Here is a 14,108-nt window from a genome sequence, read left to right as displayed (position 1 = left end):
TTATAGATTGATAAATTACAGAGGCAAAAGGTTAAGTAACTTATCTTGGATAAGTTTGCTTTTAAGGAGAGAGCAAGAAATTAAATCCTTGAGGCTATAGTTTCTTTCTGCTGCACTAAACCATCTTGTATTACAAGCAGGGTCTTTGCCAAATAAAATAGAGGCCAGGATAAGGTTTGCTCTAACCTAAAATAACAGCTTAACTCTTTTACGTGGTGATTAGCAAAATATGTGATTTAGAGTTTAAAATATACACGTGCCCCAAATACTGGACATACTTATTTTTTATGTTTTCCTCTGAAAAGTGGGGAGTTCCTTCTTTAAAAAATGCCAACAGAAAGAGATGTTGGCTATCTTGGAAATGTTTCATGCTGTTAGCTATAGAAGGAAGTAATTAATTGCAGTTGATTTCTGTCTTCCCAGAGGTAGACTTTTATTGAGGCATGCTTGTAATTTATTTCACTTTTGTTAACTATTACTTTTGTTACTCTCTTGACCAAAAGCAGTTCTCATTCAGTGTTTAATTTTGTTGACATATAGGAGAGACAGGCTGGAAGCCGAGTGGAAAAGAGAAAAGGTAAGTAGGATGGGTGAGGATATTAATGGAAGTGATTTTTCTCTTTTTCCAGAAACTTAGAGGAAGCAGGCAAACTGCTTATAATCACCCATTAACAGCACTTGCTGCTTTTCAGTTTTCATAAAAAATCTGGGATGGCTCCCATTTTAGGTTTTGGTCAAAGTAAGCAGAATAGGAATCCCCTGGCAAGGGGGCCAAAAACTAATCATGGTTCTCTGCTGTTTACTCTTTTCCTTTCAAGTAAAGAGCCCAGAGACCCTGACCAGCTTTACAGCACTCTCAAGAGCATCCTGCAGCAGGTGAAGGTGAGGGTCTTCTTTTCATTCCCCTCATGCAGATTTTTGAAATGATTTCCCACATGAAATTTCCATATTAGATACCTTACTTTTTTCTTTACTCAAGAGCCATCAAAGCGCTTGGCCCTTCATGGAACCTGTGAAGAGAACAGAAGCTCCGGGATATTATGAAGTTATAAGGTTCCCCATGGGTAATGCCATTAACATTTTCTAAGTATACATTTAACTCTCTCTGGATGGCGGTGTGGGGACACGTGGTTGCTGAGGTTGATTTGTACTCTTCTGTTGTAGGGTAGGGTGTGTGTGATGGGCGGTGGGGTTCCCTGCATCCGGGCCACTGATATAGAGCAGAGTGATAAAGGACAGGTGGGTGGCCCAGTCTCGTTAGACATGCCTGCAACTTTGACAGCCACCTGCTACCAGCACTGGATGCAGAGAACCCTGGTGGCGAACTGCACCCAGCCATAGATGCGAAAGCTGGCTGTTCGGACATCACCTGATTTACATTCTACCCGTTTGGTTGCACATGGAGAACTTCAGGCTGTCCTCTTGATATATTTTGAGGCTTGTGATAATTTATGAAAGTGATGCAAAAGAAGTTGGAGTAAGGCTGCTTGCCTGCTACACTAGCAGAGGGAGAAATCCTAGTAACTCAGTTCTCGATTTTCTATGCTCTTGATGGATACTATTAGTGTCACTATTTATATTCCCGTTAAAAGCTTTGTTCCACATCCAATGCCAGACAAACACAAAATGCTTTAGAAATGTAGAATTGTGGAATTTGCTGCTGTGCCTGCACCATGCTAAAATGATTAATTGAGCCAATTGAGAATCCAATTAAGCTAATTTGGCATTGTGTAGATGACAGACAACTAGCTGAACTGTTTTCAGTCAGTTGTGTGGCCATTGTTGCGGAGACAGCCTGTGTCTTCTGTCCCTTTTCTACCTGCAAACTGTTCCTGGTACTAAGATGTTATTAAAATACGAAAGGAAGAATGAAAGGGCTCTATTAGCTCCCTGATAAAAGAGTTATTTGTGGGTGTTTTCTGTAGCATTAATTTTCACATGAGTTTTCACTGTCGTCATTGTAATGGTTTTGGTAGTCTGTCCTCCTTGACATGGACCTACATCCATAGGCTTTTCTTTCTCTGTTCTCTCTGCCTTGCTTCTTTGTATCTTAGTTATGAAAACTGAAGTGTAAGGGTTGAGTGAGTCTAGAATTCTGAATGGAAGAGTGTTTGGGGAATCAGTATTTTCTTTTCTTTTTATTCTTTTTTAAAGGTCTTATTTTTAAGTAATCTCCATACTCAACATGTGGTTAAGACTCACAGCCCTGAGATCAAGGGTCCCATGCCCCATTGCCTGAGCTGGTCACATGCCCCTCAGTGTTTTCCATCCTGTAAAAAATATGTTAAAATCCTTTATTTTATTTTTTAAAAAATATTTTATTTATTTATTCGACAGAGACACAACGAGAGAGGAAACAAGCAGGGAGAGTGGGAGAGGGAGAAGCAGGCTCCCACTGAGCAGGGAGCCCGATGTGGGCCTCGATTCCAGGACCCTGGGGTCATGACCTGAGCTGAAGGCAGACGCCTAACGACTGAGCCACCCAGGCTCCCTGTTAAAATCCTTTATGCCCATTTCCAAACTTAACTGACCTTTGCATCCTCATCGCCTGGACCATCTCAACTCCATTCATGAAACACTCATAGGAGGTTATATAAGGTTGGGGGAGAATAATTATCTTTCAGCCCTGCTCATGTACTCTCTGAAGACCTGCAATGGTAGTTCTAGAAGGTCCCCTCTGTCCGCTCTGGAAATGTTTTGCTTGGTCCAGCCCGAGAAGGGAATGAGCCTCTCCAGTTGGATACCACCTGCGTGCATAGCTGACTGCTCGAGTGGAATATAGGCCCTGTTGAGCAAGCCCAAAGGTAGACTGAGGTGTGTTCTAGACAAAGTTACAACAGTGAGTGGTGCTTTTTAGGGGAGCAGTAATATTTTTCTTAGGGTGCCTTTAGGTGCTGGGTGAAAGGTATAGTCTTATCCTTAAGATGGTCATGCTTTTAGGGCAAGACTGACAAATCTGTAATTTTACTTTCCCCCATAATTGCCTTCTCAGCTTTTTCTAAAAACATTTCTTCTCTTTCCTTTGTGCTCTCAGAAACTCATTTTCTTCCATAAGAATGAGGTCCAGCCTATATCATTTAGAGAATCTCATTCAGAACATCGTCTAAGTAGTCTGGCCCAAGCATGTCTTCTTACCATGCGTGGATTGCTGGGCAGGATTTTCCTATTTACTCAGAACTCCACCGTTGGTGGGAGGGATGAAAATGGAATAATTTAATGATTTTTCCATATGTGATATCACTGATACTTAATCACCTTCTTTAACATGCCATTTGGTCAGTAAGCTTCTAGTAAGGCTAGAGGAAGAACGATGTTATTTACTTATTTAAAGATTGTATTTATTTATTTGACAGAGAGAGCACAAGCAGGGGGAGTGGCAGGGAGAGGGAGAAGCAGGCTCCCTGCTGAGCAAGGAGCCTATACAGGGTTCAGTCTCAGGACTTTGGGATCATGACCCGAGCCAAAGGTAGACACTTAACCGACTGAGCCACCCAGGCACCCGAAAGATGTTATTTATAACTTAAGAATAGAATAGAAATATAGAAAGAAAATAACACAGAATTGATTTTAATTATTCTGAAAGATCCAAATACTTCTATGACTCTCATTTTGTTTCTGCTGTAGCTTAGGCTCTCTCCATCTCTTCTTACCCCCTTTCTTCCAAATAATAGTTTGAAATCTTTTGGATAAACTTCTTTGTGCCATGTTTCATTCCCCCCACCCCCTTTTAGTTACACAACTCTTCCTTCTAAAACATAAACACTGTATTGAGCAGCATATCTTAAGTGGTAAGCCTTAGGTGGTAAGGTAGATATCCAACTCTACCTAGAGAGGCACAGTTAATTTCATTGCTCTTCTTTCATTTACTGAGAGGACATCTTTATCTGCTCAGTCACACTTGGGTGAGACAGCTAGTGGGTATTTGCTGAGCCTTTATAAAGTATCTTAATACTTGCCAATTTTTCTTTCCTTCTGAACCGTTTTAGTTAGAGAAGAAAGAAAATTGAAAGTTGAACTCTCAGAAACGATGACATACCACTAACCAAGAGAAGCTTTAGTCAAAGGAAGTAGGCAAAAGTACCTATTTCGCATTTTTTTCTTTGGTGTTTTGTGGTAGATTTAAGATTTTGAAACAAATGAATTCTCCCCATTTTTGGATGTTGCCCATAAATTTATATATCTCACTAGCTGATGATCCCAGTGTATTCAGTTATAAGTTTCTTTCCTTCTGGAAAATGTGATAATATAGTGGGAATTTGGGCATTGGTAGAGCTATTTTATTTTTTAAACAATTTTGACTTACTCTCCCATGTACAGCTAATATAATTTTTTGACAGAACCAGACTTAAAGACAACTAGGGGACTTATAAGTAGACAAATGTTAGCATCTTCTTTTTTTATTTTTTTGTATAAGATTTTTCTCTCTTTTTTTTTTTTTTTTTAAAGATTTGTTGATTTATTTGAGAGAGAGTGAGTGAGCGCACATGCTAGCCAGGGGAGGAGCAAGAGGAGCATAGGGAGAGGGAGAAGGAGAGAAATAGACTCCCCACTGGGCGTGAAGCCTGCTGTGGGGCTCTATCCCAGGACCCTGAGGTCATGACCTGAGCCAAAACCAAGAGGCAGCTGCTTAACCAACTGAGCCACCTAGGCGCCCCTATTTATTTGAGAGAGAAATAGGTGCCCCTATTTACAGAGAGAGGGAGAGTACATACCTGTGCGGGGAGGGGCACCGGGAAAGGGAGAGAGAATCTCAGGCTGGCTCCATGCTCAGGGCAGAGCCTGACACAGGACTCAGTTCCCACAACCCTGAGATCTTGACCTGAACTAGAATCAGAAGTCAGGCACCTAACCGGCTGAGCCACCCAGGCATACAGAAATGTTAACGTCTTCTAATCTGCATGGAATTTTGTAAATTAGTTCTAAGAGTGAAGAGTAAACAAGCCCCATGGTATTCTTACAAGTTCATTTTTAAAAAATTATTTATTTATTTATTTTAAAAGGCTTTTATTATGTATTTGACACACAGAGAAAGAGAGCAGTCACAAGCAGGGGGAATGGGCGGGGGGGAAAGGGAGAAGCAGGCTCCCTGCTCAGCAGGGAACCTGATGCAGGGCTCCATCCAGGACCCTGAGATGGTGACTCAAGCCAAAGCAGACGCCCAACTAACTGATGGAGCCACCCAGGCGCCCCTATTCTTACAAGTTTAAATAAAAGTACTGTTTTCATTTGTAAAATGATATAATTTAAAGCAAGTGAATATATTAGGAAAATACTATTTTTACAATAATTTTTCAAAGCTTACTTGCTTTAGAAAAGAAATTACTATTTGTGTTTTGTTTTTTTACTGCCTGTGATTCATATTTCATGCATGGAACATGAAACTAAATTCATTTGAACCATTTTATATGCAAGGAACCTGGTGTATCTGTAGATTTATTTATGATCAGATTTTCTACTTTAGTTCTGTTTCTGCAACTCCAAAACAACTGTGAATGTAATGAAACAAACTCAGTCTTATTGTTTGAATTTAAGTAATGAAATGATTCAGACAAATGTTCCACCTGCTCTACTCTGGGTAGAGAGAGCCTCTTCTGTATAATTCTGGATGAATAGCTAATAGTACTTAGTTTATCGTACTTACCACTGCTGATCTACTTAGCTTCCTTGTGCTGAATAGGGGATTGGGCCAGATGACTAATAATGGTCCTTTCAACGCAAAAATGCTGTGATTTTACACAAGAAGGTCTCACAACAGAAACAACATAAAATTTAAGAACTGTTTTCTGTGATCCTAAGAATGTCTCTTAAGCTTAGGGCTTGGGATGATAAAAATGTAGCCATGCTGATGACATAGATTTCTCTCCCTGTCTTCTTTTTTGTCAGCTACTGTTTAAAAGGAGTCAAAGATTGCTAATATTTTTTTTTCCTGTGCAGATCTGAAAACCATGAGCGAACGCCTCAAGAATAGGTACTACGTGTCTAAGAAATTATTCATGGCAGACTTACAGCGAGTCTTTACCAATTGCAAAGAGTACAACCCCCCTGAGAGTGAATACTACAAATGTGCCAATATCCTGGAGAAATTCTTCTTCAGTAAAATTAAGGAAGCTGGATTAATTGACAAGTGATTTTTCCCCCCTTCCGCTTCTTAGAAACTCATCAAGCAGTGTGCCTAAAGCAAGGTGGTTTAGTTTTATAAAGAATTGGACATAATGTATTGAAGATACTTACTTGTAAATGTAATAATTAGCACTTTTGAAAAACAAACAAACAAAACCTCCTTTTAGCTTTTTCAGATATGTATTTAAATCGAAGTCATAGAACATTTTTATTTTATGGAATAGATTTTAAGCTATTTACTACTATTGTAAATTTTCTATGGCATGTCCATTAGCTGAATATTCAATAATAGATGATCAGGGGTTTCCTCAAAACCTGTGTATGAGGAAATTGCACATAGTACCAAGATTTGGGGGAATGCAGAAACTTTTCAGACCATGAATGTTTCCATTTTTTTCTAATGGAATGTGAGAGTTTATTTTTATTTTATTCTGAAGGACTTTAAAGAAGGGATACATGATAAAAAGCCCATAAAAGGTGAAATATGTGATGTTTGAAGTCTCATTGTAGACTTTTTATATATATATTTTTAAAAACACTCATCTAGATGAGGTGCTTTGAGCAGTTCTGAAAAATGCAGTTCCAGAAAAGCAACTGCTTTGATTCCTAAGGAAGAAATTCTAAATAATGCACACTTTTTTATAAGCATCTGGATTTTTGATAATTCTGTCTACCTACAATAAACTCGTGAGCACATAACCACTATTTTAATAATTATTTTCTCTACACAGATGTGAACTATTATATTTGACTTCGCTTATGCAGGCCATAAGTTCCAAAAGGCAATCTGATGCATAGAGGCATACATTTAAAAACACTTGAGGTTAAATCAATGTGCTTTAATAAGGAACGATGCATCATCTACATATGTATCAAATTTGGTGAATCCTTGTTCTAACAAATAAGGATTTCTTTCCCTTTTCTATGATGTATGCAACCCCACTGATAATGTATTATATGAACATTTTTCCTTTTGCATCTCCAGATTATATTCATTGTCTGAGGTGAATTGAATCAACAAGATTTGCTGTCAGTATTTTAACACCTACATTGGAAGACAGACCCAGGGTAGTATCCCACTAAAATCCATCATACAACCTTATTAACCTGTCTTGGGATTCCAGCTTAGTGCTTGGAAATATCTCCTGATTAACACTACATAGCAAAGTGGGACATCTGCCATCCCAACTCTGGGAGAACCAACTAATATCAAACAAATGAAGGCCATTTTGATGGTCTTTGACACTAATTTTTAATGATACAAATTTATAAACTGATTTTGTAAAGGACTAGGTTTTAAAAGTATATTTAACTTGATGTTTTCTATCAGCATAAATGAGTTAAAATGGTCATGTAATAGTTGTCAAAAACAGTTGCCAGAGATAATCTGCACGAAGGAAAAAAACCTGCAAATGGCTGTTTGCCAGTGGGAAGTATGGTTTTTAATATGTAAGAGATATTCAGAATGCTCACACCGAAAAATGCCTCAACTTTTATAAGTATAAGGAACCACCTTGAGTGGCATCTAGATTTCTAGTGAAGAATGATGATACAGTTTGGATTAAGTATCTTGGACTGGTTTTAAACAGTGCTTTGTCCTGAATCTGCCAAAGCATCTGTCCAGCTTGGTATCCTGTGAAAGTTGTTATTTTCTGGGTAGACTTTGTTATAGAGTATTGTCTTTAAAATCAGATTGTCTCTTCTATATTGAAAGCATTTTTATGTTTTCTAATTTAAAAATTAATATTTTCTTATAGATATTGTGCAATAAAGCTGAAGTAGGATGTGTGGTTTTTGCAAATGCTTTAACAGCGGATAAAATTTTACATTTGTAAAATTAATATATTGTACTGGTACAACATAGTTTTAAATTATATTTTAAAAAGCTCTCAATTTGGTGGTGTGTTTTTTTCTTCTAGCCTATTAAACTTAACAGGGCAAGTGTTTGATCTGGTTGTTGACCATCGACTATACCCATAATTCTTAGATTTTAGGCATTTTGTTGAAGATGGCTACCATTGTGGCATTTGTTGGAAGTTTCATAAAAATTCACAGCCCACCAGTGAGGGAATTTCAAGAGGAGAGACGCTCGAGTGTGTCTGTGTCTTTTGAGTGGTCCATTGCATCTTGCCCACTGTCACTCATTAAACAAAGAAGAAAAAAGTCCTACGGAAAGAAGAGTGTTACTCTTTTAGAAATTAGATATTTTTTTCCCCAGTTGCATCGGTGAAATAGATGAAGAGACAGCTAAAAATACAGCTGATTCTTACACATCTCCTCCTGAGCTTCTCATGTGCCTCAGAATGGTGACTGCAGGAAAGAATACTGTGTCCTCTCTGGAGTATGAGAGAATGCTTTTTCTTTCTGAATCTTGAACCAACTGAGAAGTCAAAAGAATAAGGCATCTTATGGCCAGAATATCTTTATTAATAATAAAATGGGTATTGGAGAATGTGGCTTGTATATCTCTGGAACATGGGCTAATACCAAACAACATGACTGGCTTGCCAGCAGCTTGGCACCACTGCCAGCTTCCCCTCCAAGGGCAGGGCCTTTACCACCGAGCTCAGGGCATGGCCAACAGCAGTGCTGCTCTTTGGAGGCAGGCCAGCTCTGAAGAGGTCCAGGTGAGCGAGCAGCCACACAGTGCAGTCCTGAGCCTTCCGGTAACTCATCAGAGGGAGGAGTGAATGAGGGCAGAGGGAGGCCGGGGGCTTGTCCTTCCTTCTGCTGAAATGTAAACATCTGGATTGGAGAAGAAGTCTCCTTCCCACTCCATCCCATATATCTGTATCAAGAATCGCTACAAAGTTGTTTTTTTCAATACATGTGAAAGCTGGTTGTATTCTTTAGAATAGTGAAAAGACTGAGGTTTCATACTACCTGGAAGTAAAATTTTAAATTATGAAACCTAAGATAGAAACAAGATCAGACTGAGGCACTATGGACAGATCGATAATGTGCCACCCCTTTTAGCTGAGAGTCTTCAGACCAGCCCTCACTGTTTTAAGAGATGTAAAACCTGTACAGGACAGGGTTGTTGGAGGCAGCCTGTGGCTTTTTTCCACAATGTTCTGCGCCGGTCTGCTGCAGCGCTCATTAACGAGTGTTCTTCTCTGAGCAAAGTCAGAGCTTCAGCAAAGTAAACAGAAGATGCTGAGAGAAGGTGAGGGAACACCCGTAAGTATCATGAAAAGTTTTTTAATGTAATTTATGTAGGTTTATGACTTGGTTTCTTTATGGGAGCACTTTTCTTTTTTTGTGGAACAGAGATAAAGCTGGAGATTCTCTCTGGGTTTATTAAAAGCAGTATATTTCAACAAGTCAGAGAAAAGCGAAGAAAACAAAAGTCCGTGTTCTTACTCCCTCTTTATTGGGAGGTGCAACACAACCTTGGCAGAATTAGTTTAAAAAGATGAGAAACTACACGACTGTGTGTGTGTGTGTGTGTGATTTTCTGAGCTGAACCGAAGGTTATCAGTTTTAATTTATGTATGTTTAAAAAAGTCCTTTAAGAGAAATCCCTTGGAGAATTTGTTGGAAGGTAGGGACCCTCTCAAAGTCATGCACATGTTCATGCATAGGTACTTTTTACATACCACTTTACTTGGTTCTTGGACCCTTTCTAAAATTCACTGGTCTCTATTCTTTGCTCTCTTGTTAACCACTCATTTCCTACAGTTAAGAGATGGGTATCCTGTTTATGCTTGAAAATAAGAACAGAAAAAAAAGAAGTCCAGCAACAGAATAGGCAAAGGGTTATAAGAAAAGTGCTTGAGTTTGGTTAATCTTCATTGTTTTAAAGAGTTGAATAGAATACAGACATGGTTTATACAAACCTTGTGACCAAGTTCTAATTCAAATCTTTCTTTTCCCCATACAGTGTTACTAATTCAATGTGCCAGCACTGCTTCTACTCCTTTTTTTTTTTTTTTTTTTTTTAAGATTTTATTTATTTGACTGACAGAGATCACAAGTAGTCAGAGGGGCAGGTAGAGAGAGAGGGGTGAAGCAGGCTCCCTGCTGAGCAGAGAGCCCGATGTGGGGCTCGATCCCAGGACCCTGGGATCATGACCTGAGCCAAAGGCAGAGGCTTTAACCCACTGAGCCACCCAGGTGCCCCTACTGCTGCTACTCCTTAACACACTCACACTTGTACAGTCATAGCTTGTTTTTTAAAAAACTCAACATCCCCTTCTGTATTAACATTAAAAAAATTGAAGTATAATTAATAAACACGCAATACAACACAATATCCCACAAAGCACATATAATAAAATACACAGGTCTTAGGTGTAAGGAAAAGAAGTATCAATCCTACACAAACTCAGAAAAGAGATGTGGGAAGACTTCTGAAATCATTTTATGAGAGCCAGTATTGTTTACCCTGATACCGAACCCAGAAAAACAATTCTAAGGAACTATACATCAACACAACCCTCAAAAACACAGATGCAAAAGATCTTTAACAAAATACTAGCAAATGGAATTCAGCAATATATAAAAATTATAAGAGATCATGACCAAGTGGGGTGTATCTGATTAAGTCAAGGTTGATTTAACATGAAACTTCATTAATGTAATTATATGCACAGCACAAAGGAGAAAAAAAATGTTCATCTCAATAGACAAAGCATTTGGCAAAGTTCAACACCCACTCATAATAGAAAAACAAGAAGAATAAGAGGAAACATCCTCAATATGATACAGATTATTAATAAAAACTTAAAGCCCATCACAGTAATGCTAAAAAACCAAATGCTTCCAAGGTTGGAAGCGTCCTCAATATGATACAGATTATTAGTAAAAAATTAAAGCCCATCACAGTAACGCTGAAAAACCAAATGCTTCCAAGGTTGAGATAAGAAAAAGTGTCTGCTCTCATCACTTTCATTCAACATTGTAGCGGAGTTTCTAGTGAGTGCAGTAAGGCAAGAAAAGGGCATTCAAGGCAGAGGAGAACCCTTTGTAGACAATAAGGTCATGTACATTAAAAAAATTCTAAAGAATCTACAAAAAAAATCTAGTGAGTGAATTTAGCAATATCCATACATGAAAATGAATTGAATTTCCATAAACTAGCAGCCAACAAGTGAACATGAATTTTAAAAATACAATTAAGTCAACAATATGAAATGTTTAGGATAAAGTAATAAAATGTGAGCAAAAATTAGACCACAAGACTTCTCAACAGCAAAATTAAGACCATAAGAAAATGAAATTTGGGGGAAGTAACTGTCAACCTACATCAAGAGTGAGGGAAAAATTCATTTCTAGAAAAAAACTTGACCCTCATCAAAATGACTTATAAAAGATATGCTTCAGAAACTTGGACTTTGGAAATACAAATTAAGCCATTACAGGATAGCCATTTAATAAAAGTAGAAATAGAGACAACTTGACCAATCCAGCGGTAAACAGTAAAGAAAAAAGAGCAGAGTAGATAGCATAAAAATATTTGATAGAAATAAATCAAATTTAGGAGTTATCAAAATAAATGTAAATGGACTGACTGTGCTAGGTAACAGATGACAATTCAATTTGAACTAAAGCCAAAACTTAGTAATATGCCCTTTAATGAGATATATCTAAAACATTAACATAGGAAGTCTTAAAGAAATGGAAAGAAAAAATGATATAGTAAAAATACTAATATTAACCATATGCAGGCAAATATTAACCATATATAAGTTGCCTTAGCTATATAAAACATTAAAACAGCATTATGAGGGAAAAAGAGTGACTACAACAGTGATAAAAACAACAGTTCACAGGAAAATCAGTAAACCCAGAAATTTTGTGGAAGATGTTATACTTTTAGCAAATGAGGAATCAAGACAAAATTAGTAAAGCTGTTAAATATTTGAAAGCATTATACAACACTACATTCAACAATTAGAGAATTTATATATATTTTTTGGCACACACTTAAACATTTGTAAAATTTGACAACTTAGTCACAAAAGATTTAACAAATAGCAAAGAATCAACATGATACACATAACATTTTGATGTATTACAAAAGGAATAGAACTCCTTAACAATAGAATTCTCCACTTTTGTATGAAAAAAATAATTTTACATAACTGGTAGGTCAGAAAAGAAATCACCAAGTTAGAAAATACTTGAAATCAAAGTTAAGGATAATAAAACACACTGAAGAGGTCATGCAGTAAAACAAAGAGGCCAAAAGGTATGACTTTAAAAATTTATGTTAATAAGGAAGGGTGGGGGCACCTGGCTGGCTCCCTCAGTGGAGTATGCAGTTCTTGATCTGAGGGTCAGGACTGGAGAGTTTGAGTCCCATATTTAGTGCAGAGATTACTTAAAAATAGAATATTTTTAAAAAGGAAGGCTAGACAGCAAGGAGTTAGAAGTTAGAAAATGACAAAATAAAAATGTGAATGGAAAATAACAATAGAAATTAATAAAGTAGAACATGAAAAATCTGAGGATCAACAAAAGCTGGACCCTTGAAAAGATTAACAACTAGCAAAATAGATTCTGTACAAAAGAAAGCAGGCAAAAAATAGGCAAAAAAAGAAAAGTGGCAAAACTAGATAGTACAGAGATTTGAAAATTTAAGAAATACTGTAACATGCCACTAAATAAAACAGATAAATATGCAATTCCTAAGAAAAATGTAATTTAGCTAAATACAATAAAGAAGGATAAGAGAATTTATAATCATTTAAAAAACCAAGACAAAGATTTGCCCACAAAACACAGGATAAAATATTTTTAATGGCAAGTTTTACCAAACCTGATAACAATTTATTCCACAGAGCAAAAAAAGAAGGTTCTCAACTAATTTAATGAGGCTAGTATGGCCTTGTTTTTAAATTTTATTTGCGATCATAGGTATAAAAAATCCTAAGCAAAATATTAGCAAACCAATTCCATCTATGGTTTTAAAAACAAATGCAACTTGTAAGAAATAATAGAGGAAAAACTTCATGACATTGGATTTGGCCATGATTTCTTGGGTATAACATCTTGGATATAACATCAAAAGCAAAGAAAACAAAAGGAAATACTGATAAACTGAACTTAATCAAAATTAACTTTTGTGCATCAAAGGACACTCCAACGGTAAAAAGCCAACCCACATAATGGGAAAACATTTGTAGATCACATAGATTTGATAAGAGATTAATATCTAGAACATTTAAGGGACTCCTAAGATTCATCAACAGAAACAACCCAATTCAGAAACAGGCATAGGACTTGAACAGATATTTTTCTGAAGGAATACAAGTGGACAATAAGCATATGAAAAGACGATAATGCAAGTCAATATACCACAATGAGATGCCATTTCATACCATTAGGATAGGTATTATGGAAAAAACCCACAAAACAAGTATTAGCAAGGATATGGAAAAACTGGAACCCTTTGTACTCCTGGGTGGAATATAAAATGGTGCAGCCACTCTAGAACACAGTATGTAGGCTCATCAAAATACAGAATTACTATTGATTATCAATTCCACTTCTGGATGTATATTTAAAAATTAAAAGCAGAAACTCAAATAGGTTTTTTTCTTAAAGAGTTATTTGACAGAGACACAGTGAGAGAGGGAAGACAAGCAGGCGGAATGGGAGAGGGAGAAGCAGGCTTCCTGATAAGCAGGGGGCTGGATGCAGAGATTGATCCCAGGACCCTGGGATCATGACCTGAGTTGCGGGTAGACGCTTAACTTACTGAATCACCCAGGCGCCCCTCAAATAGATCTTTGTATTAGCATATATACAGAAAGTGGAAATGACCCAGATGTCTACTGATAAACAAAATGTGGTACATATACCCAATAGAATACTATTCTGTATTCTAGCACTTGAATACTTGAAGAAAAGGAATGAAATTCTGTTAGGTGCAGACATGGATAAATGAAATAGGCCACACACAAAAGAAGAATGTGTGATTCCATTTATATGAGGTACGTGCAATAGACAAATTCATAGAGATAGGAAATAGAATAGTAGTT

General features: G+C 37.2%; 1 protein-coding gene across 6 annotated transcripts in view; it reads left to right on the top strand.

Moving 5' to 3' along the window:
- KAT2B (lysine acetyltransferase 2B) overlaps positions 1-8,013 on the top strand; it is a 101,806-nt gene extending 93,793 nt beyond the window's left edge. For 3 of the 6 annotated variants that reach the window (XM_059162504.1, XM_059162505.1, XM_059162508.1), the window contains exons 15-18: positions 541-577; positions 819-882; positions 980-1,064; positions 5,935-8,013. In XM_059162504.1, the coding sequence (XP_059018487.1) occupies positions 541-577; positions 819-882; positions 980-1,064; positions 5,935-6,128 (380 nt within the window). In that variant the 3' untranslated portion in view covers positions 6,129-8,013. The remainder of the gene's footprint in view (positions 1-540; positions 578-818; positions 883-979; positions 1,065-5,934) is intronic. The other 3 variants (XR_009350879.1, XM_059162506.1, XM_059162507.1) reach the window with 3 other exon arrangements.
- Positions 8,014-14,108: the final 6,095 nt, after the last annotated feature.

Source organism: Mustela lutreola, chromosome 2, assembly GCF_030435805.1.
Source record: "Mustela lutreola isolate mMusLut2 chromosome 2, mMusLut2.pri, whole genome shotgun sequence".
In the NCBI taxonomy this organism is placed as follows: domain Eukaryota; kingdom Metazoa; phylum Chordata; class Mammalia; order Carnivora; family Mustelidae; genus Mustela; species Mustela lutreola.
This window is presented reverse-complemented; position numbering and strand designations above follow the sequence as displayed.